Source organism: Peromyscus maniculatus, chromosome 16 (genome assembly GCF_049852395.1).
Source record: "Peromyscus maniculatus bairdii isolate BWxNUB_F1_BW_parent chromosome 16, HU_Pman_BW_mat_3.1, whole genome shotgun sequence".
Taxonomy (NCBI): domain Eukaryota; kingdom Metazoa; phylum Chordata; class Mammalia; order Rodentia; family Cricetidae; genus Peromyscus; species Peromyscus maniculatus.
The window spans coordinates 64,981,427-65,008,894 of NC_134867.1; the positions used below are offsets into that span (position 1 = coordinate 64,981,427).

Below are 27,468 nucleotides of genomic sequence, written 5' to 3' on the forward strand. Positions count from 1 at the left end.
CGGCGGCGGCGGCGGCAGCGGCGGCGGCGGCGTTGGTGGTAGCGAGGCGGCCTGCGGGGTTCGGGCCCGGCCGACCCGTGGGGAGGACCTGGTTGCGGCCGCGACCATGTCGGCGGGCGGCCGCGACGAAGAGCGGCGGAAGCTGGCCGACATCATTCACCACTGGAACGCCAACCGGCTGGACCTGTTCGAGATCAGCCAGCCGACCGAGGTAAGCGCCGCCGCCGCCGCCGCCGCCGCGGCCGGGGACGGGAGGGGACGGCAGGGGAGGGGGCGCGCGCAGGCCGGCGGCGCGGAGGCCGCCGCAGGAGACGGAGCGCAGCGCCGGGGTCCCGCGGCCGCCCCTCCCCCGCCGGCCCGCCCGCCCGCTCCCTCGCTCGCTCGCACGCTCGCCCGCCCGCCAGCCAGACCGCGGACCCGCCCTCGCCCGCGGCCCTGTCCCCCCTCGGCCTCCGCCCACCGTGCTGGCCAGCGGGGTCCCTCGGGGCGGTCGTCCTGGTCGCCTCTTGCCGCGCCCCGTGGGCAGCCGGGCGGGGTCCAAGGCGGCTCAGTGGCCTGCGGAGCCGGCGGGCTGGCCACCTGCGCCCCGGGACGCACCTGGATAGACACACACTTGTGTCCCCGGGACTCCCGCCGCCCCGCCCGCCCCCCTCTTCCCGGCTACCCACGTGTGTCCCCCCCGATCCCCCCCACCTGTGTCACCGGGACCCCAGGGGACGCCACCTGGCCGCCCACCTGTGCCCACACAACCCACCTGTGCCTCCCGGTCCCCCCACTCCACCTGGCAGCGCACCGCTCCGTCCCCTCCCATCCTCCCCCCAGCGCCCCCCGCAACGCGGCCCTCCCCAGGCCGTGGGCTTCCCCCCCGCTGCGGGGTCCACCGGGCCCTGGGGCGGACGTGTCCTCGTCGCGGCCAGCTTCTTTGATGGCGTCTTCCTGAGTGTCGGGACGCGGACCTCGGCCCCCCACCCCCCTCCGAGGCACGTGACCGGCCGGTGCTCGCGGCGGTCTGAGCCCCCCGGGCGCCCACTGCGCACTGAGTGCATCCGGGCCCGGCGGCGGCGGGGCACGGTGGCGGGGCATGGTGGCGGGCGTGCGTGCGGGCGGAGAAGCCCCGCTCCAGCCCGGTGCAAGCCCGGTGCAAGCGGCAGTTCCTATCTGAGCTGCGGGGAGAGTCCTGGGCGGTTTTGGGGGGTGGGGTGGGTAGGGGGGGTGGAGGCAGGTAGCTAGCCGCTTAGGACGCGCGCGGGAGGTAGTGCGGACCCGGCTGGGTGGCTTGGCGGGAAGCCTCTTGTGACAGCGGGGCGGACTTCCACTACACAGCTCCACACTTTTACCCAGGGTTTGTGTCGGGTCAGGAAATAGCTCCTCGTTTTGATTTGTTATAAAAAAGGTGCTTGCTGAAATCCAGCAGCGCTTGGCCGCGGAAACGTGCTTGGTAGATGGGAACAGTCTCTTCAGATTTAATCTCGTTTCATTCCTGGCTTTCCCCTTTTCATTTTGCCTGTGGAGGAAGGCTTTCCCTTCCTTCGGTCGGTGTCACCTTCTTGTGAGCACACTTGACCTAGTTAGAGCCCTTCCTCTTGAGTCCTAGTTGACAAGCTAAGGTAAATTATTAGGTTCAGGTTGCCAGTTTGAACACTGATGTTGTTACTCCTGATTCATAATTCATCTTCTATAATGATTTTACGAGCTACGTTTTAGTAAGCAAATTTACTGTGTAGTTAGTGTTCATTCACAGAATTCCTTTAGAAAGGAGCCATCTAGTAATTTAGTTTCAGCATTATCTTGTCTTTCAGAATAATTAGCTTGATTTTTTTTTTTAATGGCAGGATGAAATTTGGAGGTAAAATATTGCTAGTCAAGTGAATTTTCTTTTTTTTTTGAGAGTTCTTAAGTATGGTTAAGAAAAGGAGCCTTTTCAGTCGAGAAGTAGCATTGAAACCAATTTTTAGTCTTAAATTGAGGCATTAACTTTAAAGAATTTCAAATAAAATATATTTGATTTAATTTGATTCTATTTTATAAGCATTAAGTTGAAACTTTTATGTATTGGTTTTGAAGATATGCAGTTATTTAAAGTTGGCATGCTTTTTGGGAGGTCTCTCCCCTCCCTCCAGTTATTCTGCAGAGGAACAGTTATGTAGACAGTTAAAAAAAATTAAAGGACTTTAAAAAAATGAGATTATCTTTTTCATACATTACATTATGATCATTTACATCTGAACATTTCTATTTTTAGAAATGACTTGTAATTGAAAGCTTTCCATGATGAAGTTATTTTTCCAAAAAGTCTTAATTTATTTTTCTTTGCTTTATTGTTATGTAATGGCTAGCTCACATTTTCTGTTTCATTTTTTTGAGAATCTTTGGATCCTATTAAAATTATTCTGTGCTTTAATTCGAAGCTAAGCTTCAAATTATGTTTAACATATTACATCATGAAAGTAAATTCAGTCCTCTAAGGCTGTCCTCGAAGACCACAGGTTCCAGCCTGGTTGGTCCAAGCTTGTATCTGAAAGTAATCTTTCCATCTAATGCTTGCTTTTTATGTAAAAATAAGCATTTGGCTGTTACAAATCAAGCAATTTTCTACAAGAGGATAAATATTATACCAACTCTTCTTATTAGATGTGCAATACACATTGAAAAGATTCCCAGGAAAAGTTGATATGTGGAAGATATAAGCCATGTATTTCTTTAATTGGTCAGTCTTTTATGTATATTTATAAGAGTATAATGAGTCTTTTTTCTTTTGTTTGCTTATTTTTGGTACAGCGTTCAGTATCTGTTAGCACATTTTAAACTCCATTAGTCATCTGTGACTTGGTGGTTTCTGACAGCTTTGATCACCACTGATAATTCTTTGCTTTCTATATTTAGCAAGGTGATAAACTTGAACTATATTTACTTTTAAAAGAAATTAGAAATGTTTTGGCATCATCCTGGTGAAGGTTGCTCTTTCCTTCATGTTCACATTTCTTTGTAAAGGAGGTACTTCCAAGGAATCAGCAAGTTGCTGCTGAATATATTTCAGTCATTCTTTACTTGGGTCTTAGGTTCTTGTGTACTTTGTGAAAACAAAAAATTCGCAATCTACACTAAATGTGAACATTTTATGACTGGGAGATTGGTGTTAAGCTGAATTAATGCCTTCACTAGTCATTAGAAACTAGTAAACATGCTTCTCGAAGCATTTTGGGACTCTCTTTTCTTTTAAAGTTAGGGCTTTATTGCTTTAGGGATTTCTAATGATTCATGATAGCAGAGTACCCCAGAGAGTCTTTTTAACTTCCCAGTACCATTTCAGAAGAGGGCTTCTCTGGTGGGCCACAAGTCTCACCAAGACTTGTCATCAAACTTACTCGTTTTTCTCTCTCTCATTACACAAAGGCAAGAATTCAAAGATTTACTCTTGCAAAGTTGCTGTCTGTCAAAATTAGTACTTAGTAAACATTGTGAAGAGAAATATTGAATACAGTTTACTTTGTGTATGCCTTTATTCCTGACAACATATGAGGAAGATGCCTTGTAAAAGTTTATTGAAAATCGTTTACATAATACGTAAAGATTTATTTTATTCTTACTTTTGCATGAAGCTTATACTGATAAACTTTGCTCAGCTAGTGACCTTTTAGCTTCATGAGACACCTTTTGGTCATTTATTTAGTTCTTTTTTTTTTTGCCCCTGGGGGAAAAATAATCCACAATTTGTGTGGACACCCACATATGCTTTATTATTGGTGAACATGGTTCATTCTGATTCCATGGTTAATCTTAGAAGTCATGTGATGATATTACCTAAAGGATATGTGCAAAAAATAACTTGGAGATTGCCGTCAGAGGTGGACTGGCAAGTGCTCAGGTGAAGAGGTGGTAATTGCATAGCTTATTATAGCTGCATTTGTATTTTAACTGATACTTAGGTTGTAATGATGCTTTGTCATGCAACCTAATTATATTTGAAAATTTTAAAGGTAACTGATGAAAATCTTTTTCTTGTGACTAAATGAAACAGGTGGTTATTGGTGGGATTTAATATTCATAGGCATCCTGTTCTTTCCCTCCCTCCCTCCCTCTCAGTCTCTTTCTCTTTCTTTTTTTCTTTCCATTCAGATTTTCAAGACAGGTGACTTGAAAATTGGTGACTACTTAGGTACCCTGTGTAACAGCCCTAGCTGTCCTAGAATTTACTATGTAGATCGGGCTGGCCTCAAACTCAGAGATTTGCCTGCCTCTGCCTCTCAAGTGCTGGGATTAAAGAGCTGTGCCACCATGCCTGGCCATCCTGTTTTTGTTTTTTTTAATGTTTGAGACAGTCTCATCAGTAGCTCTGGCTGTCCTGGAGCTAGTGTTCTCCTGCCCCAGGCTCCTTAGTGCTGAGATTATAGGCGTGCATGCTTGGCTTCTTTCACTCCTCAACTTAGTGTCCTTCAGGAGTGGTTACGGTCCCTTAAAGTCTTTATGTGCTGTAATAGCTGCTTAGATTTTGTGTTCGGATAGCTCTTGTCTAATGTTGTTTGGACACTTTTTTTTTCTCTCTCATCAATAAGCAATTTATTTACAGCTGGGCAGTGGGGGTACACACCTTTAATCCCAGCACCCTGGCTAGCCTGGTCTACAGAGCAGGTTGCAGGACGGCTAGGGCTGTTACACAGAGAAACCTTGTCTCGAAAACAAAGGGGGTGGGGTGGGGGAAATAGAAATTTATTTACTTATAACAATTTCAAATGATGGCATTGTACAGAAATGTTTTAGCAGGTTAATTTGTGATTGTTAGATGGTTAAACTGTTGGAACAACTTGTTTTCCCGAGCATTCTGACTTGTGTAAATGCTTTATACCCTGTATTTCTGTTTGAAATTCACACATATGTGGACGTCAGATGTTGATTGATTTATACTCCCCATTTCTCCACTCACAGCCATGTATTTAGGTACTGTTGGACTCTGTGGAGGGAAAATCAGAACAGCTGGTGATGGGAAGAAGAGAAAAATTATGTTGACAGGAAATGTTTCCCATGGTAGCCAGTTCTTAAATTCTATACTCTGCAGCATGCTTGCTGACTGTCTTTTGGCATAATTGTTACACATTTGGCATAGATAATAATCAGGTTGGTATCTTCAAATGTACCCACCATTTAGGTGTCACTTGCCTCCTGCAAACATCACCAATATCTGTTCTCTGGAAGCACAGGTCTGTCTTGAAGTCCTGAGCAATTTTTCATACCAGATGCTGGAAGGGGGTTTGAAAGTCAGCAGCTGGCATCTGGTGGTGTCTGATTCCACAGAGTCCACAGCACCAGGCCTACGACCATGTCAGCAGACAGCGAACTGTTGTGAGAGGTTTCTGTAGCTCCTTGTTTCCGGGAAGCTTTGTTGCTGGTGAGCTTGTATGCAGTCTGCAGCAGTCATGGAGTAGGGACTTGACTTCCTTGCCCTCTTCAGCTGGTGCTTGCCAACCTAGATACAGCACTGATATTATTGGTGACTACTTAGGTACGTAAGTTAGAATGGCATTTAGACCAGTTTTAATTCGTTGTTCTATGCCAATGAAAATAGATTGATGCAGTTTGTTGGCCCAGTGGGATATGAATTTTCTAATTGTGTATTTTTATGGAACTTTAGCTGTGATTAAATGACAACAGTAGAATATCAGTAGAAGTTGGCTTTCATATTGAAAAAAAAATGGGAACCGTATTAGGATATGGTACTAGTTTGCTGGAAGCTTAAGAGACAAGTTTATTATGTTATTAAAGATGAATTGAGTAGTTGTAATCTGTGGAGCATTATTGCTAGACATTGATTATTATTCTGGTAGCATAGGCTAACTTGTTTTTAAACAATTTTGCCAGACTTGAACTTTGGGGTAATGTCAGAAAATGATATAATAACTATTTAGATATAAACTTACTTTCCATTATTATAAATAAAATGGAAATCTATGCTAAAAACTGTAGTGCCTTAATAATTGAAAGTTATTTCCACATTAGGGAGAACACTGGTTTTTGTTGAGAAGTTTGGGGTTTCTCTTAGTTTCCTGGCAGAGGTTATATGGAGACTCAGCTCATTTACCTAGAAGATGCCCAGGACAAGGATCAGTAAATGTGCTTGGCTTGCATTCCTACTTGTAAGATAGGTACTAGAAGTGTTCCTATATACACTGCATGCATACCTACATACAAGCTACAAACATTCCATTGATTCTTTATCAATTCTGAGTAGGTTAAGTGTTTGCTAGCACTGGCATTCTGATAAGGCCTAAAATTCCCCGGTAGGCTGCTTACTGGTGTCTCTCCCTGGGAGTTGATGGCAGGTGTGTACATGCTATCAAGGCTGGACTTTGTTTATTCATGAGCACATTTTTCTTAACATCTCTGCTCAATTCGAAATCCAAAGTCCAAAATGCTCCAGAATCCAAAACAGTCTGAATGCTAACATGCTACCTACCACAAGTGGAAAAATCAACATCTGACCTCATAGGACAGATTGTAGTAAAAATACAGGCACAACAAAAATATTGTATAGAATTACAGGTAGTCTGTTTATATGGTGTAACTTAAATTAAACAAATAAATTTAATGTTTAAATTCATGCTGTATCCTGAAGATACCTTATTACATACATGTAGACATTATAAAATCCAGAAAAAACGTGAGCTCTGAAAACAGTTATTGATCCCAAGCACTTAGGAGTTCAGAACTGGATTAAAGCAGTCTGGGAGATAGGAAGGGTGGTTGTTTGCTGGTCTCAGGTTATTTGGCTTAGATTTCTTTCCCTATCCCTGGCTTGGACAATGACAACAAAAATTCACTCACAGTTTTGCATATGTTAAAAACCCATATCATATAATTTAGAGAGTGAATATACTTAATAAAATGAAACTAAGCACACAGACAGAATGCTTACTTACAATGCTGGAGAGTAGTTTCCTAATGTAAGTTGAGCCTAAAAGTTGAAGAATATGAGACTGCATAATTCAAGTTTACAGGTATGTGTCAGGAATGAAATTATTTAGAGATTTGGAAATTGATGACACTGTTAGGTTTTTACTTTGAATATATTTAATATGCTTTACCTTGTAAATGATTGCAGGAGGGTGACCATTCAGCATACTGTGTAACTTAAGCTGGGTGCTGTTAATTGAGCAGGACAATAGGCATAGACTGGCACTGCTTCTCTTAGCTCTTTGGTAGTGTCAGAATGGACTGGGTGCAACTCTTCATTTACTGCCCTTTTGAACTGACCCTAGACAGGCAGTTCCAGACCTTTTTTACAGACTGTGTGTGTGTGTGGTGTGTGTGTGTGTGGTGTGTTGTGTGTTTTGTGTATAAAATGGTTTTGCATTTTGGTAAGGTAAAATCAGACTGAGAACTTCAGTGGGGGTCCAGCTCTGTGGTGAGGAATGTGCCATAAGTTGTTTCCAGGTTGGGAAGATGTGTTCCAGAGAATGTCACTTAAGAAGATCTGTGGTTTCCAAAATAGAAGAGTTTGACTTGCCAAATGATGGCCAGTGAAAAGAATGCCCATTTGCTGTTTGCCTGCTTCACTGGTTAGGAATCTTCCCTGTACTTTGTCAGAATTGTAGCTCCTGGTTCTCTGCTGCTTGGTTTCATGTTCTCTCTTAAAGGAGATCTAATGGGGCTGGAGAGATGGCTCAGTGGTTAAGAGCCTTGGCTGTTCTTCCAGAGGACCTGGGTTTGATTCCCAGCACTTACATGGCAACTCACAACTGTCTGTAACTCTAGTTCTGATGGAGCTGATGCCCTCTTCTGGCCTTGTAATGCACTGCACACATGTAGAAATATGTGCATAAATATAAAATAAAATATGTACACATAAAATAATACAAAAAATTAAAAAACTTAAAATACATTAAGAAAAAGAAAATCAACATTTTTTAAAAAAAGGAAGGCAGGTAAATGCTGCCCTTTTGCATTCCTGATAATTTTTAGAGAACTTGTTCATTTAGTGCTGTTTAGTATGAAGACCTATTGCTTTCTTTTTCTTTGTTTTAATGAAGTTTATTATAAAAGAAACATGCAAATAAATATAAATATTACACACCCAAATTAACCAGATCCGAAGTTTATACAATTTAATGAACTTACAGTTAGAATTGGCATCTGAAACAGAAGCTGTAAAGCTTCACATTAAATTTTACTTTTCAGTATTGAATATATTTTATGTACTTAGCTACCACCAAAAGCCAAAAAAAAAAAAAAACCTAACAGAATTAGAACTAGAAAAACAAGTTTTCATAACCTGTGTCCATTGCCTGCATTCAGTCCTTCCTCACCCCATATTTACTTAGCCTTTCTTGTTCTCTTTCTTTCATGCTATACTGAATCCACAGGTATATTTGTTTACATATGTACAAATATTCTTGTCTAGAGTCCACATATGAGAGGGAATATGTGGCTTATTTCTTTCTGAAGGTATGTGACCCCATTTAATAGTCTAATTCCATCCAATTTTCTACAAAATTATAAACTCAGTTTTTCCCTAGACCCGAGGAGTGTTCTGTTTGTTAATTCTATACGGAATTCTCATTGTCTGCTCACTGTTGATGGACAGTGTGCTGGTTCCATTGCCCTGCTGTCGTGAATGAGGCCGCAGAAAAACAGGGGTGCAGATGTCTCTGTGGTAAGGTGTGAACTCTGGGTATATGGCCAGGGGTGAAATAGCTGAGACAGAGAGTAGTTATACCTTAATGTTTTGAGTAATTCCCAAACTGACTTCCACAGTGACTGTCCTAGTGTGAACCTCTACCATAGTGTATAACGTAGTGCCTTCCTTCATAGTGCCTTCCTTCACATGCTCTCTGACACTTATTGTCAGACTTGTTTTATTATTGCTTATTTATGTGCATTGACGTTTTGCCCTCATGTGTGTCTGTGTGAGGGTGTTGGGTAGTTGTGAGCTGCCATGTGGGTGCTGGGCATTGAACCCGGATCCTCTGAAAGAGGAGCCAGTGCTCCTAACCCCAGCCATCTCTCCAGCCCCATTGTCAGATTTGTTATGATGCCGTTCTGACTGGGGCGAAGTAGCATCTCAAGAGTAGTTTAATTTGCATTTCTCTGATGACTAGGGATAATGAACATTAAAAATGGTTATTGGACATTTGTATTTTTTTCTATTTCTATTTCTATTCATCATTTGTTGATTGGAGATTTTATTTCCTTGGTATTTAATTTCACAATTCTTTATAAATCCTGGATATTAGCATCTTGTCTGAAATGCAGATGGTCAATAGGCTGTCTCTGTTAACTCTGCTAATTGTTTCCTTGGCAGTACAGAAACTTGATGTAGTTGCTTGGGATCGTTTCCTGTACTGTTGCCCACGCTGCTGTCTTGGTGACAGCACCACTCTGTGAAGGCCTCGGCTGGCTGCTTTGCTCCTTTTGCTTTGTGTCTAGTTTCTACGATGGGATTGGTGAAGGAACAGTCATCACACATTCACAGCCTGTTGTATTCTGAAGTCACATAACCTTGTACACACGTGCTGAGTGTAAACCCAAGAGACTGTCACTTCTGCTCATTGTGATTTTTGGCCACCTGTACAAATGCCAACACGTGGGAGAGGCTAATACTGTCTAATTATTACAAAAACAGCTTATTTAGATGACCTGACCTGAAAGAGCCACACAATATTCCAAGGTTTTAGGGAACTACAATTTATAAGTTATGCCCTAAATAAAATATTTAGAAATGGCTATACATTTTTTGTCTTGGGGCTGGACATAAAGCTCAGTGATAAAATGCTTGCCTAGCAGGCACACAATCTTAGATTTAACCCCTAGCACTGTAGCGATGATGATGATGATGATGATGATGATGATGATGATGATGATAAGTATTCTAAAGTTTGATCTCTGCACATGACATTTTCAAGTGGGCTATAGCATAAATGTATAATATTTTAAATAAATATAGAACTTATGGGAGAGTGGATTGCAACATTGACTTTAGATGTGTTTCCTTACTTTGTGTATTTTAATATATACTCCATTTTAAATTTTAGTTACTAGTGATACAATGCAAGCATTTTTCCCCCAGCATTCCATTCTTGTTACTTAGTCATGCTGGCCATACCTGGCCACAGTAGTGGCCATCAAAGTTTATTATTCTGACTGAGAGAATGACCCACCAGTCATGTGTGTGTGGTTTGTAGTCCTGGTCCATTTCCAGAGTGCCTGGGGACAGAGAGCAGTGCAGTAGTGTCTGCACTGGGAGGAGGACACCAGATTCCTGTCTGATGTCGGCTCTGAGTTCTGGCACTTGGTTGACCATTTTTTTTCTAATTGAAATAGCCTTTTTTTTTTTTTTTCTTTTTTAAAATACAATATATTCTGACCATGATTTCTCCTTCCCCAACTACCTCCCCATCCCAACCCTCCTAAATCTACATCTTTTCTTTTTCCCTCTCATTAGAAAAACAGGCAACTAACCCCCCCCCCCCACACACACACCAGAATAGGACTAAATAAACAGAAAAACAATCTGACCTTTGCTTTTTCTTAACTTTTTTTTTTTTTTTTTTTTTTTTTTTTCCTTTCCTGACAGGTTTTTTCTGTGTAGCCCTGGCTGTCCTGGAACTCTCTCTGTAGACCAGGCTGGCCTTGAACTCACAGAGATCCACCTGCCTCTGCCTTCTGAGTGCTGAGATCAAAGGTGTAGGTCACCACAGTCTGGCTAGACCGACCTTTTATTCTCCTCCCCTAAGTAGAAACCTGAGTTGTATAAGTTTCTTTGGCTATTTGGATACCAGTTATATTTAATAATATAGACAGCACTACTGAACTGTATTGATGGCATACTATTTTTAAACAGTGAAAAACGCTTATTATTAAACATGAATTTAAAAGAGTAATACAATTTAGACAGGGGACCCTAATTTCTGAGTACATGAATTTGTAATAATACTTCTTTAGATCAGTTAAGTTCTAAGAGGAGGAGCCTGCTGTGAGTACCATGGACAGTGATTTTGCTGCATGTAATGTTTAGGACTTGCAGTGTTTAAAACTGTTAGCTTTGGCAAAGATGACCTTGTTGAGTTTATGGTACAATTAATGTGATTTTTATGCCAAATTTGCTGATTACATCTTCAATTTTTAAAAAATTACATTTATGAAATTGTTTTGGGGAATCTCAGGGATGGAGAAATTGAAGAGTATTAAATCAGGAAGAACATTGAAAATACTTAGGTTGTTTATGGCTGATGGTTAGAGAGTATTCTTGAATACTGTTAAACCTAAAGTGGCTAATGGGTCTGCAGTGTAGTAAGTTATTTATTTAAAGGTGTTTGTTTTCTTTCTATCATAAAATGCATGCTTTAGACATTTGGAAAATACTAATAAAAACAGAGAACAAATTATCCAGTGGTATGCTGTCTGAAGAAATTCTTTATTGCCTTTAAGACGTTCTTACAGGATTTTATTTCACTTAGGGGTGGGAGTACATGTTATAACTGGTTAATCATTTCCATTTTATCTGGTAATGATCATATTTCTTAGCTGCATCTCTGTCAAGAATTTAGTTACTAAAACGGACCCAGGTTTTTCTTGTAATGACACTCCACACTTCATGAGGCCTGCTGTGTGTCATTGCTGGTGTGTGTGTGTGCACACGCGCACTATCTGTGTGTTACCTCCTTGAGTTCTCAGGACAGTTCTAGGAGGGAGGGCTTTTGCTATTCCCATTTGTGAATGATGCGTAAAGCAGAGTAAGGACTGTGCAAGGGGACACAGCTGGTCAGTCACGGAGCAGTGAGATTACACGACTCTTAGTTAACTAGTGTGTTTATTGTAGCGTGAATCCTAATTGGTCTTAATAATAAAAACCCGGAGCCGGAGATTGGAGTAAATGCTGAAAGATCAGTAGAGGAACCAGCTGCTAGAGAGACTTCTTACCTCTACCGAATCCTCAGCCTGAAAGGTCTGAGCTCCTGTCTCCACCCTGCCATATCACTTCCTGTTTCATCCTCTCAAGTGCTGGGATTAAAGGTGTGTGCCACCACTACCCGGACTCTAGTGGCTAGCTCCTCACTCTGATCTTCAGGCAAGATTTATTTGTTAAAGCACAAACAAAATATCACCACAGTTTGTAATCCAAAAACAGTGTTTAAAAGTTTTATAGGATGGTTACTTATGAATAGAAGAATTACAGCCATAATGCAATAACATGTCTCTTCTGTTTAGCTCATCTTCTGTGTACACATATAGACACATTTTGCACATGTGCATGAGTGTATTGATTTGTGTGTGTGTGTGTGTGTGTGTGTGTGTGTGTGTGTGTGTGTGTGTTTGTGACAGGGTTTCTCTTTGTAATAGCCCTGGCTGTTCTGGAACTTGCTTTATAGATCATGCTGGCCTCACACTCACAGAAATCTGCCTACTTCTGCCTCTGGAGTGCCAGGATTAAAGGCGTGTGCCACCACACCTGGCTGAGAGTATTAATTTTTTTTTCAAATTAATGTATTTATTTATTTTGTATGTGTGTGTATGTAAGTATATGGAAGTTAGAGGACGGCTTTCAGGAGACAGTTTTCCTTTAACCATGTGGAGTCCTGGAATTGAGCTCTGGTCATCGGGTTGATGGCAGGCATCTTTACCTGCCAAGCTGTCTTGATGGCAGGCCATAGTATACTGGTTTTTACCTTGCCTTCTAAAACTCTATTGCAATCTTTCTTTGAGGTAGTTTACTCTGTCTTTGACAGCCCAGATGATACATGCCATATTTTTTACTAACTACAGGCAGAGTGTGAAGTTACTGTGTCTCCTACACAGCAGTCAGACTGTATGAGTGATGAATGTGTGAGCACAACTTTGTAGCTCTACTGAACCTTTCCTGTGCTCATGGGGCAGGGAGAAAGAATGAATGTGAGACAGTGTGTTCTGACAGTGCCCCTGTTTCCTCATTTAGTGCTCACACTGGTCTGCAGGTGTACTAAGTGAGAATGTGACACGACATAGCATCCTTTTCTGCCTAGCTTGATTTTAGTGTGGAAGATAAAGCGGAATAAAATGGTTAACTACAAAAAGTGTCTCTGTTTAGGTAGTGGGGATGTGGGATGTGTTTATAAACTGGGGCTTTCAGATGAGGAGTGGGATAGTGTTGGGGATTAGGCTGAAGACATTTACCTGCTGTGTGACTTACCTGTAGTGTGCATATCGTTTCAACATTGTGGGCTGTAAGGTAAGCAAGAGAAACTGGGTATGATAGGAGCACAGTCAAGTTCAGATGAGTCCACTCTGGGCAGAGGAGGATTGGAGAACTGTGTGATAGAAGTATTCAAAGTTGTTGAGCTCTTATAAGTGTTGTGATTGTTCATAGTGATTTGCTTTCCTTCCTGTAAAAGGATTTTAAGTGTTTCTCTTTTCACAGTATAAGTTAGAGATGAAATACTGTATATATCTGTATATGTGACTATGGCTATATTAGTCTAGTTGGGACTGAGGAGACTGGTGTCAGCAAAACCCTGGAGTGTAAGTTAGGTTAAGCTGGCCAGAGTCCTGGGCCATATTGCTCTTGCCCGTGTGAGGCAGAGTTAAGTTATTGCAGTTTGCATGGAAGGAGAGAGTGAAGATTATAAGGAAGTAAATCAGACTCACAGGAGAGTGGTAGAAAATGTTTGAGAGGAAGTAGTTGATGGAGATCCCAGTGTTGACTTGAATATTCAGATATACAGTGATACCATTAACCAGAGAAAAAGTATATGTGGTAAGTTAGAATTGGAGTGGAGAAGCATTCTTTCAAATTTATCTCATTTGAAGTGCTTGTGGGTTTCCTAAAAATTTCACACTCAGACAGTTAAGAGTAACGGGAACCTGGGATTCTGGGTAACTGTATATTATCTGTGATACTGTAATATATCTGTGATATATAACTGTGATACTGCTTATTATCATCTGTCCGTCCTCTAGCATTTGTCATTAATAGGTTTTCTGTCCCCCCATAATAGGCTTCTCTGCCGACGCAGAAAGCCAGATCAAGCTGAATTGAAAAAAGTATAACAACAGGTTTATTTGAGCAAAGCAACTCCTGGGTGGGTTCTCCAGTCCCAGAGATTGAGGCTAGAGAAGCCACATACCCAAACTAGAGCAGGGACATTATATAGGCTGTAGGTGAGGGGTGATGATGTGTCTGCCACAAGCTTATGTTTGTGCCCAAGTATGGTCAAAAGCTGAATGCCAGGTGGGGACTTGGGCTGCTGGTGGCAACAGGGGAGGAAGTTCCTATAGTCTCCAGGAAGGTAGAGCCGGGGTTTTGGCACCATTTCTTTGTTGGAGATTCTCGGAGAGGGTGAGGTTTGGGGGGGGGGGCACAGGAAGAGGAAGAGGGCTTTGCAGATCATGAAGGGGCGACCTGGAGGTTCCAACCAAATGAACAGTCATGATTCAGTGAAGTTGTCTGTAGTGATTAACATTGGTTTTCAACTTGCTGGGTCTCAGAATCAATTAAAAGACAAGCTGCGGGCACTCCTGTCAGGAGTTTTCTTGATAGGTTATTTGAGGTAGGAAATCCACCCTAAATGTGGATAGTATCGTCTAGTGGCAGCCCAAATAAAATAAGGTGGAAGAAAGAAATTTTGCCTTTGCCTGCTTGCCATCACGTGTACTGGCAAGCTCATCCACTGTGTCGCTGCTGCTGCTCTGTTTGTGTCCGTTGCTGATATTCATAACCCAGCCTCTTTGGCTTTCTAATGTAGACTGAAAACTGGCAGCTCTCCAGGAGTACACCAGGCCTTTAGTGCCTTCAGCTTGGTATTCCTAAGGCACTAAGCCTGGTGGGTTAAGCATCTACCTGGCTTGTGGCTGCCCTGGTGTGATTGAGCCGCTGTTGGACTACCTGGACTGTACTGTGTAAATCAGTCTCATAAAATCCCTTTTAATGTATATTACTTTTATTGGTTCTGTTCCTCTAAGGAGCCTTGGCAAATACATTTCCAGTGTTCTTTTATCATCTGTAGGAAACACTTATAAAGATCCGTTTTATTACTTAAAGAGCATTTTCACTAGTGCCTGTTTATTGAGTCAGGGTCTTACTGTGTACTCAGAATCCTCCTGCCTGAACCTTCTGAGTACAGGGATTACAAGTGTGTACCATCACACCAGGCTGGCCTTTCATTCTTGAGGTGCTGCTTTTGGGATTTTGCTGCTGTCCTCCATTTCTCCTCCTTTTACTTTCTCTTCCTTCTTCTCTGCCTCCATTTATCATCTTTGTTTTTTATTTACCTATTTTTTTATTTTTTCCTATTCTGTTGAGAGGTAGTCAGGATAGGTTTATTTCTTTCAGGGACTCTGGGTTCAATTCTCAGTGTTGCCTAAAGTGAGGCTGTGTAGGCACACAGGCCTATAGTCCCTACAGTTCCAGAGGTGGACCCTTGAAGATCAGGACCTTATGTTGGGTCGTAGTCAGCTACAGACCCATCTGGACTAATTTAGACCCTGTCTCAAAAACAACAAATGAAAACTTACATCAGAGGTAAGTGTGTGTTGTCATTTTTTTGAGATAGGTTCTCTTTATGTAGTCAAGTCTGCCCTGAAGCTCCTCATCCTCCTGTCTCTGCCTTTGGAGTTGTAGCCTTACAGGCATGTACCATCACCTTACCTAGCTGTGTTTTGTTACTGTTTTTTAGTTAAAAAGCCTTTTTGTTGTTGTTGTTGTTAAATCTCCTAACTACTACAATACTTTATTTCTACTCTGATCTTTGAAGAAGTCTCCCTTTTCTTTGTGCTTCTGACTCATTTGACCTTTGCCTGTCTTGCTTCCTGTCTACCTCACTGTTGCCTTTCTTGAGAGCCCCCATTTCCTAATTGCCGAAACCAGTTGCCCATTGTGCATACAAAAGACTTTGATCACTGCCTTTTTTCTCCTTCTCCTTCCCCCCTCTCTGTCTTCCTTCCCTATCTCCTCCTCCTCTTTTTATTGTCCCTGATGGCACTAAGTCTCTTTCTAAAGACTCTTCTTTCCTGTGCCCTTAGTGACTTTCTTCTCTCTTCCTGGTGGTGTGTTCTAGTCCTGTATTATTACCCTCTGTTCATTCTTTAAATAAAAACAAACAACAACAAAACAAAACCTGTACAGTTAGCTGTGGAGCCATCAGTCTGAGATGGAGTAGGCAGATAGTACACAGTACACGCGAGTACTGACGGTAGCCGATAGAGTGCCGTGTGGTGTTCACAGGCCGACTTCACACTGCCTGTTTGCTTAGGGGTCCTCCAGAGGAGCTGGAGGCCTGATGTCTAGGAGCTGCTGGCAGCTCCTTTTAGTAGTGCTGTCTTACTCACAGTGTCCTCCCTGAATTTCAGATACTTGACTTTATGTCACTCTTCATGTCTTACTGCTGTTACCTATCACAGAGTCTGGATTAAATATTCTTTAGAACAAGTGTCTAGGTGATGGCTTGCCTTTGCCAAGATCCAGTACCAATTTTCAGTTTTAGGCTGGAAACCAATTGAGAATATTCTTAGGAAATTCTGCCTTGATTTTGTTCAACTGTGCCTGGTAAAATTGCCATATGTGAGATTTTGTCATCCGCTCTTGACAAACTGATCAGCAAAACAAAATTAAATCAAAACTATGTTTGATTTTGGTGGACAGTTTTGGAGAGGTCATGTTATAGTAGTGTAGAGGAGAAAGGGAAATAAACCAAATCCTGGGGGTCCAGTAGGAATTATAGTGCACATGGCTTGAGTTGAGATTTTCAGAGTTCCAGTACTATGGTATTCCAGTAAAAGATTGGCCATTGTGAAAATGCATGGCCTCCTTATAACCTCGATTAGCCCCTTTGCTTCTGATCATTGTATGGTATGCTCACATGACCTCTCTGGACTCGCCCTGCCCACTACCCCAGATTCTGTCCTTTTAGCTATCTCTGACATTCTCCCTGCAGTGACATAGAGGTGCAAAGGGGAAGTTTAGTAAGGCAAAGGCATGACAGTATTGCTTTATTATTATTTATTTATTATTCATTTAACAAAAGCCATTTTATTCTCAAGATTGAAGAATGGAGCATTAGTTTCCAAACACGTCACACATCCCGGGGGTGGGGTGGGGGGTGAGGAGAATGGTTACACTAAACTTGAACACTTTGAAGACAGGTTCCTTCACTGGACATTTTTGAGACTTGAGAGCAAGGGCATTATGCACACTGTGACAGAATTTTGTCAACTTAATTTAAGCTAGGGGTCTTCTGGGAAGGAGCCTCAATTAAGAAAATGCCTCCAGTAAGGTTGGCCTGCTGTTGGGCATTTTCTTGACTATTGATTGATATGGGAGGCCCAGCTCACTGAGTGTTGCCACCCCTGGGTAGATGGTCTCGGGTTGTATAAGAAAGGAGGTTGAGCCAGCAAAAGAAGCAAGTAAGCAGTAGAAGTTCTGAGACACTGTACCACTGTGCTGTTAACATTAGAGAACGTTGGTTATAGATAGGCGCGTTTTTGTTTTTTTGAGATTTTTTAAGTGTTGATTACTTTTGATTTTAAGTCCCTGCTTTCCAAATAACTACAAAAAAATTACCAAACTTATTTTTACTTTAATGATTCGTTCCTTTCTGTACCGAGGAGTTTCTTAAAATGAATTAAGGTGTTATGTATGTATAGATGGACATATAGACACACCTTTTTTTTCTTATACCTCGTGCATGCGTGTGTGTGTGTGTGTGTGTGTGTGTGTGTAAGTAAAATAAGTGAACTTAAAATTTTCCCCAGGACCAAAACATACACTTGGAAAGGTTAAAAAATAAGCAGTGACTGTTATAGAAATTAGCTTTATTGGTAATTGTAAATATAGTCATGAGACACTTAATGTCTTGGTTTTAAAGAAGTGTGTCATTAGAATTTGTCTTGTGAACATGGCATATATGATACTACTACAACCCTAGATGGTATAGCCTACCACACTTCTAGGCTGTATGGCACATGTGTGTTTCATGTTAGATATGTATGTGGTTATCTGATTACTCAAAATGATTAATGAGCTTTTTATTTGTTGTGGCCTGTGTGTGTGTGTGTGTGTGTGTGTGTGTGTGTGTGTGTGTGTGTATCATATATCAAATGATAAAGTAGCCTTTTTTTTTCAGTTTATTTCCACAAACATCATGATAAAGTGTGTGTGTGTGTGTGTGTGTGTGTGTGTGTGTGTGTTCCTCTGCAGATACCAGGACTATCAGAGTGTTGATCTGAGTGAGACAAGAAGAAAGTCTGGTTCAACATAACTTGGTAGGCAGTATTGGTTCAGGAAAAAAAAAAAAAAAAGAGTCTGACACTGGCTGGTTTATTTTAGGCACATTTAAGTGCAGTCCAATTTGGAAAAATGTTTCCTGGTGTGATACAACCCTGTGTGCACAATAAAGCTTAAGGCATAATTACATCAAAACTCTTTTCAAAGTACATGTTGACTCTTCCATGAAGATAGATTCTATAGATAAACTACATGTGTCATCTTGAGGGCCTGGGGAGGATGTGGTGTGGTCTCTGTCATACAGATAGCACAAAGGTCACTAGGCTATTAACTACCTTCAGTCTTGTTTGTAAGGGGTAGGGGCAGGTGTTGCCTGGCCCTACAGATAGGGCAGAGGTCACCAAGGCTATGAATTACCTCTGGTCCTGTTAGTAAGAGTCTAGGGAAGCCTGGGGATGCCTAGGGGAACCAGATGTGGCCTGGCCCTACAGGTAACACACATGTCACAGATGGCTGTTAGCCATCTCCATTCACAGCCTTCTGGGCAGAAAATAGGTTCCTCTGAAGAGACAACTCTGCATGTCTAACAGTCCTAGTTTCCCTAGTGCTTATATGTGAGCACAAGGACCTCTGTGCCCTCATCAGTAAAAATATAAATTAATAGGCTGATAAAAGATATCTAACATTAAAAAACAAGAAAGCATTTTGTTTTCTAGGGTGCTTGCAGAATCCTCTATGGGGCCGGGGAGTAGCCAAGTATTGGTTGTCTAGTAAGTGCCATTTTCAGAGAGTTACACATATAAAATTTGTAAGACTCAGACAGTGTAAAGCTCACATTGATTGCATATTCTGGCAAACAATTGCATTTTGTGAAGATGGTCAGTGAATATATTATTCTGTTACCTATTTCCTGTTAACTTGTCATATATAAAAGATGGTAAAGTGTATCTGTCTGCCGCTCACAGTTTAAATTGGTTCATTTTCAGGATGAGTGATAAATTTCTGAACATTTCTCTGCAAGCCTACCTTGGTCAGAGTTATCAGTACCTCATACACCCAAGCATCATTTCATCTTGTTCTGCCATCTCATCCTAAGCAGTCGGTGTGTCATCCATGGCGTTTTCTTCTCTTGGCACCCACGACTGTTTGTTTGTTTGCTCCGGAAATATAGAGAAATGCATGGGCTTGGTCTGTGTAACCGCTTTTTCTCCATCTTTCATCTTCATGGCTTTAGAGTTCATACGTTCTGAATTTATATTGCCGAGCTTGTCTGGAACTCCAGCTCCTTACTAGCCTATTGCTCTGTAGACATCTCTAGGTGCAATCCAGGAATTGTAGATTAGCCTAATTGACTGACTGGTCATGCTGTGTTCCTTCTGCAGGGCATCTGACATTTATCCTTGACACATTCCTTTCCCTTGTACCTCATGTCTAACCTGTCAGCAAGTTCTACCACTGCTGGTTGATTTGTTTGTTTTTTAAACTACTTCTTATACTTCTACTTACTCTTGATCCTTGTCCAGCTTGTCTTAGCTGCCACTTTGTTCAGGTTTTGTTTTGTATGATGTGGTATTATATTGTGTCAGATATTTCTGGTGCATTACTATCTTTTCATCCATTTACGTACTTAAGTCATGTAATTTTTCTGCCTACCCCTTTTTTTTATATTCCTCAGAGACTACCTTAGCTTGTAGAGCCTGTAAATTCTCTCAGTAAGTCATAAGGTTTCTCGTTCTCTTCTAGATCCAGTTTTCCTTGAGGCTTTTTAAACATGCCAGCTGGATTTTGCCTGGGTGTCCCCACTGCTTTCCTGGTTTGAAGTGCTTTTTCCCTGCAGTTAGGCTGTGCTGAAATACCATTGTAGACAAGTCTTCTTCAGCTCCCTACATGACATTGCACCTTTCCTCTCACCCCTGGACTACCTACAGTCCATCCCTATTGGTCCTTATCTATGTTTCTTGCTAGACTCTTAAACTATGTGAGAGCAGGGATTTTCCTGTTCCTAGTGCCTAGCAGAGCTAAGGAGAACATGTGTTGATGATGATTTAACACTGAATAAAAGTATTCTGTCTCCAGGCTTAATGTCTTTTGAGTATTCTTCAGTTACTAATTTGCAGTGTGCTGTTGTTGTTTGTTTTACTCTTTGGCTTTTGGCCCACCACTCAGCTCCCAAATAAATTTCACATGGAGGCTTATTCTTACTTATGAATGCCGGCCTTAGCTTGGCTTGTTTCTAGCCAGCTTGCCTTAACTTTAAATTATCCAGTCTACTTTTTTGCCTCTGGTCTTTTCCTGTTTTCTTACTTCTGTAAATCTTACTCATACTCTATGGCTTGCTGTGTAGCTGGGTGGCTGACCCCTGGAATCCCCCACCTTCCTCCCTTGGTCCTAGATCTTCCTCTCCTCCCATATTTCTCCTTCTGTATAGTGTCTCTGCCTGCCAGCCACGCCTATCCTTTTTCCTGCCTTGCTATTAGCCATTCACTTCTTTATTAGACCATCAGATGTTTTAGACAGGCAAAGTAACACAGCTTCACAGAATTAAACAAATGTAACATAAACAAAAATAACACACCTTAGAATAATATTCCACAACAGTGCACTAAAAAAATTATATATTCTCATTCTCTCTCTCCCCCTCCCCCTCTCCCCCTCCCTCTCCCTCTCCCTTCCTCCCTCCCTCCTCCCTTCTCTCTCCCCCCCCCCCCAGACAAGGTTTCTTTGTGTAGCCCTGGCTGTCCTGGAAGACCAGGGTGGCCTCATACTCAAGAGATTCCAGCCTCTGTCTCCTGAGTGTTGGGATTAAAGGCATGTGCCACCACTGCCTGGCTGTCAAACTGCCTTCTAAATATTTATGTTTATGCCCATAAATTAGCAATGATCCCACCCCTGGCCAGAGAAGTTTCTTCTGCACTGGGCAGCAACTGATCAAAGTGCTGAAAATGAGGTACTTACTATTGAGTGTTCATCTGTATGTAAATGGGACATTTCTATCAGTATCTCCATGGCCTAGGAAGCATAATAAAAAGAGGGAGCATTCCCTCTTTTTACAGTCTTTCATGTAAGAGCCAGAGGATGGGAAGAATGCTTAGAGACACTGTCATCTGGACATGACATGACCATCATACTTATTCAATGCAGGTATGGTTACCTGCATAAGTCCTGCATACAGTCAAGTCAGCATTATCAATTACTAGTTCAACAGGGCATCATTTAGACTCAGTGGGCTCCCTACATCCCCCAAAATGGAGAGGCCCTGAATGTGGGAGGGGAATGTGTTGGCTGTGTGTGTGAGGAGTAGAAAGGGAAATTGGGGGTGGATCAGTGTATATACATGTATGAAATTGTCAGAGTAAATAAAAGATAAATTTAATATAGATTGGCACTCCTGTATTACTTGATATTTAAGATGTTTAAAGCAACATCAAAGCATCACTGTGAAATGAACTTTGCTTGTCCCAGCTTCAAGAGTTATGTTGGTTTGCTTTCTATTTCTTCTCTTATAGGTAGCTTCCATCTCTTTACTTTCTATTCTTTGATAATAATACTGGGAATATTTAGAGTCCTAGTCCTAAATATCTTTGATGAACTCTCCTGGTCGACACATGGTTCTTCTTGGAGAGTTCCTGTTTTGAGAGCATCTTCCTCTGCTGCATATCCTAGATGCTTCCTTCCTTTGAATCTGTAGTAACTGTCATCATTGCTTGTTTTGGATAATGCATTGCACATGTGCATTAATTTCAGTATTAGCATCAGCCTATTTTTTTCATGTGATTCCCAGAACAATAAGGGATTCATCACTATTATTGTGTACATTTCTTTCAATTGAATGAGGTTTAGAAACTTCAAGACTTAAAGACAGCCTCTAGATTTTCTACCTTTGGTTCTTTCTGTCTCCTTAGGAAAACTACTGATCTGGACACCATACATTCATTTTAATTGCTTTATATAATTCCATTATCTAAATGAAATGTGGTTATTCTTATTTCTAGCTAAGAATACTTAACGTTCTTATGCTTTTCCACACTTAAAACAAGAAGTTAAACATTTTTATTTGTTCCTTTCTGTACTGATAGGTTTTATTTATTTTTAATAGTGAATAACTAAGAGTAGGATTTTTATATTCTCATTTACTAGATATTGACCAAGGAAGATAACCTAAGCCAAACTCATACTTTACTTTCCAGAATAGTCCATCTTTTCAAAAGTTTGTATTCGTTCTGATCTTTTCTTTTAATTATTTATATTTTGTCCTTGTCTTTCCAGTGAGCTGTTTGTCCTTTAAATTTTGATTTAGAATTGATTTGTAGAAATTCTTTATATAGCTGAATAACTATCTTTTATATATGTTATTCTTCAAATATGTTATTCTTGTTCTTCTTTGCATCTAGAACTTTTAATGTAGCTTTAAAAATTTTTTTTTTTTTTTTTTTTTTTTGGTTTTTCGAGACAGGGTTTCTCTGTGTAGCTTTGCGCCTTTCCTGGAACTCGCTTTGGAGACCAGGCTGGCCTTGAACTCACAGAGATCCGCCTGCCTCTGCCTCCCGAGTGCTGGGATTAAAGGCGTGCGCCACCACTGCCCGGCTGCTTTAAAAATTTTTTAGATTTGTCAGCCTTTGATGTTTACATGTTTTCTCCCTCTTGTTTGAATGAATATATTCCCTATTCTAAAAGTTTTACAGTTTAACTTTTCACATTTAGGTACTAATTGATCTGGACTCTTAAGACGCACCAGGGGAACTCTTTTCCCCACTTGAGCTTCCGCCCATACCAGTCATTGAACAGTCACAGACAGGCTTTTCTAGCCTCTGTTTTCTTTGTGTGAGGCTCTTGTTTAGTTTCACAAGCTCAGATATGTTTTAAACTTGTTTATTTTGTCTGTTATCTATTGTGTAGTAGAATGCTTCCTGAGTGTTTAGTTTGTCTTATTGAGAACTGAGTATGTTTACAACCTTGTTTTTGTACAGCAGTATAAGAGGTAGGGTAATTGATGAAAGTATGGATTCTCGTTTCAAAATTGCTCAAGAGAGTTCTGGCCCAAGCTATGTAAGCATGGTCAAGTTACTTTATCTTTGTTTGTTTTGTTTTTCCCGTGAGACATTGTAATATAAATTGTATTAGTAAATTGTCATGTGCTGTTGTTTTGTTGAATGCTGATTCTAAATCAAGAGATGGGCCCCTTGCTTCAGATTCAAACATGTTTATATCATGTGTTCTCTGAAGACCCTTTCTGAGGCAGACTGCCTCTTGCCTCTGTAACAGGAGAACAGCAAATAGCTAAAGAACATTGCATCTCTGAGAACAGCCAGAAGTTAAACCATTTCCACCCAGGTTTCTGTTTATCTCATAGTCTAAAAATGCCTGCAGTGGGAAAGAGAAGCGGGATGCTCATTTCTGAAGAGGGCAGTCTGTTCTGCATAGGACTCTTAGTCAGGAACACAGCTGGCTGCCTCAGGGGCTTCTAGGGTATGTTATGTGTCTGATAGGATGTTTGCTTGCTCTCAGTTGTCTCTGCTGGGTGTTGGAAGCACCTGATTTGATGATGTTTTGCCATCTCTCAGCTGCTTCTATCTGCTGTTTGCTATTTGCCCCTTTATTTCTGTTTGCTACATACTTAATAAACTCACTCTGCTTAACCAACTCACTCATTTGAAACCCGAAGTACAAATAGTATATAGATAAGTCTCTCTGTGGAACAGACAGCAATTGGGATAGTATCCACTTCCCAGGGTTTTGAAATTTTAAGTAGATATATAAAAACCCTTTAATATAACATTTGACATAAGGCAGGCACCTGGTAGCCACTGGGTGTGCATTAATATTTGCACTGTGGTATTTTCTGTGTTTTTCTTTCTGTTGTCCTCCTTTGCTTGCCTCTTTGTAGCAGAACATCTTGCTTTTCTTAGGATGAAAAATCACAGCTCTATGTTTAACTATGTCATTTGGTGTTCTTTGCAGGGGAATGGCAGTTTCGGTAAGATAATTAGGTTTGGTGTTGTATGTTTTAGGTTGACTCTGTATTCCATAATTTAAAAGGAAGAAAGCTTGTTTATTTTTATGTTGTATGTAGTTACAACTAGAAATTGTATTTTTTTTTTCAAAAGTATCCTTAAGAGGCTGACATATGAATAAGTGGGAAAAGGTGTGTTCTGTAAGCCTGACAAATTGAGTGTGGTCCTTGAGATTCACATGGAAGGAGAGAACTGACTCCTGCAACTCATCCTCTGGCCTCCACATAGGCACTGGCATACACACTTTTCTGCATACACATATATATGTTTGAGTGTATGTGCACGCACACACACAGACACACACACAGACACAGACACAGACACACACACACACAGACACACACACACACACACTATGACACATTAAAAAAAGGTATCCTTAAATTAGATACTGTGACTAGTGTATACAGAATCACTGATGATGGTGTTTGGCGTAATGACACTTGCTGCATCCTGTATCCCTGTCTTGAGTGCATCCCAGTGATGTGTACCATTATTGGAGACCGTGTTCTAGAGACCACTTTCCCTTTCCTGGTTGGCGTGTGTGTACACTGGTGTGGTGTGTGCGTTAACTGGGAGTTGGACTGAAGCAGTTGCTCTGGTGCAGTGTCCCTGTCACTGAGAATCCAGTTCCGTGACTGGTTCTGTTCACAGTAGTTCTCATTTTGTGAGTCCTATCAAGAAAACTCATTTCAAAAGTGAGTTATTTGCTTTGGTCTTACTTTGCTCTGTTCTTTTCGTAAATCACCACAGTTAGAAACTCCCCTGAACAACCAGACCTCCTTCCTAAAATGGCTGCTGATGTATGCAGCTCACCTTTTTGTTTTCCTCAGGCCGGTACTAAGTGACATTCCAGTCTGCTGTGGTCATCGGGTAACGCAGACAGTGCAACAAGAAGACAGGCGAGGGAGCTCGGTAGTACCAGGTACCAGCTGTAGTTCAGGGTCCAGCTCGTATGGCCAGGAAAGTGTTTCAGTTCTTCAGCAAAGCAGTGAAGCCTTCTGTTGTTGTTTATAACGCGTCTCTCCCCCCCCCCCCCCAAGAAAGCTGTAACATTTATGTCCCAGGGACCACTCCAAGGTTACTGTTTGTTGTTGGCTCTTCCTACCTTTCCCAGTTCTCAACCACATGTACCTGTCTTGGGTCACTGTGAAAGACATCAACATAAGAATACTGAAGAAAGCGCTCAAATTTAAAACTATGATCAGAATGAAAAGAGTTTTCAATAAAAAGAAAGCAAGTAATTAAAAATGTGTGTTTGCTAGTTAATAATAGTAAAAAGGGTAGAGCTTTGAAGATACTGTTAATTTAAATAGGTGGCTTGAAGATTTTTAAACATTGAAATAAATGGAGTGCTGTGATTTCAGTTTTAGTGTAGATGTGGGTGGGAACATTTTGATTAGAGCAGATTCTTTGGTTAACTTGTCATAGTTTAAGAAGTTATTTTGCACTGATGGAAATAGTACAGCACAGGTGAATGGTAGCTTACCAGCCTTAGTGCATGTAATTGTATGAGACTTCACCCTTGCTGAGACCTAGACACGGTCTACTTGGGATTATGTATACAAAGGACATAAAGATAGGTTTTCATGTTTTCTCTACTTGGGCTTTCTTTTGAATATTAGAAAGTAGAAGTTGGTTTCAGGCGCATGGTTATTTGAACAGATATGTGTTAATGTGGGTAGAGTCAGTTAAATTCCTGGAAATGATTTGAACTTTAGAAATTCTGCTTCAATAATAGGAATATAAATGTATGCCATACCATTTGTTTTTTGTGAATCTTAATTCCTATTTTTTACACCTAGACTTTAAATGTATACTGTATTATTACTTTATTTTGTTACTAATAGGGTTTACACACACACACACACACACACACACACACCCTTTCCAACTACTTGTTCACTTAAGAATTTATAGACAGAAAATGAGATCAAGTGCCTCAATTTATGATAGATGGCTTAATCCTTAGTAAGCACAGGATCTGGGGTCACAGCGTGCAGTAGTGTCCTCTGATTCAGTACAGCTGAGGGAACACAGTACTCATGGATCCTTAGTAAGCACAGGATCTGGGGTCACAGCGTGCAGTAGTGTCCTCTGATTCAGTACAGCTGAGGGAACACAGTACTCATGGATCTCAGAAGGGCCCTGTGGAAGTTTAGTGAAATGGCTGCTCACTCTAAGACACCGTTGCACTGTGTAGCTCTTGTTGTCCTTGAACTTCTGGTCCTCCAGTCTCAGTCACCTAAGTGCATGGGATTACAGGCATGTAACACAATGCCTGGCAAGATTAACAATTTTAATTAACATTCATTCATTCATTCATTTCTTTTCAGTTAGATGTGTTTGTGGGGGCGTGTGTGTTATAGCATGTATGTGACTCCACCTTGTAGGTGTCAGTTCTCCTCCTGTGTGGAGCCCTAGGATCAAACGCCGCAGGAAGTCAGGCCTTTATCTTCCCTACTTAGCCATCTCATCACTATAGCTATTCTTATTACACCCCCCTCTGTTTTTGGAGACAGGGTGTCTCTACATAGCCCTGGCTGTTTTGGAATTCACTATATAGACCATTCTGACCTTGAACTCACAGAAACCCACCTGCTTCTGCCTCCTGATTGCTGGGATTAAATTTGTGTACCAGTATTCCCAGCAACTATTTTAATCTTTAATGTGAAGACTTTCAAGCAGGTGAAATCCATCCTTCAGTCTTTGTCTTTTAAGGCATTATTTTGTTGTTGTTATCAAGACAGGGTTTCCCTGTGTAGTCCTGGCTGTCCTTGAACTCACAGAGATCTGCCTATCTCTGCCTCCCAAATGCTAGAATTAAAGGTATGAACTACCACACCAGGCATTTTGTTGTTATTTTTAGCTGGACTATTTAAAAAAGAAATCCTAGAACCTGTCATTTTATTTCTTCTTACTTAAATACGTGTCTTGCCAATAACAAAATTACCTTTAATTCCTTGTTGTTATCCACAAATTAGTATTATCCCTATTCAGATTTCCCACTGTCCATCAATAATATGGTTTTGTGTTAGTTTATTTTTTATCAGACCTGAGGGTCACACATTGCCGTTAGTTCTTTAATCTTAGAGTGCTTTTAAATACTATAAACTTTCTGAGAACATTGGTTGGTTTTCCTATAGAATTTCCCAGTTCTAGATTTCCTTTGCTTTTTTGCAGAGTGAAAGTGATTTTGCTTGTGTCTTCAGCGTTAAAGGCTCTATCTATGGATTGGAACTTAGCTAAGAGACACATTTCTTAAGCAGGGTT

At 41.2% G+C, this 27,468-nt stretch overlaps 1 protein-coding gene across 18 annotated transcripts in view; it reads left to right on the top strand.

Annotated features, from left to right (window-relative positions):
* The window catches only part of Afdn (afadin, adherens junction formation factor), a 131,647-nt gene continuing 104,179 nt past the window's right edge, over positions 1-27,468 (top strand). For 5 of the 18 annotated variants that reach the window (XM_076552934.1, XM_076552936.1, XM_076552938.1 and 2 more), the window contains exon 1: positions 1-211. In XM_076552934.1, the coding sequence (XP_076409049.1) occupies positions 107-211 (105 nt within the window). In that variant the 5' untranslated portion in view covers positions 1-106. The remainder of the gene's footprint in view (positions 212-27,468) is intronic. The other 13 variants (XM_076552933.1, XM_076552935.1, XM_076552929.1 and 10 more) reach the window with 5 other exon arrangements.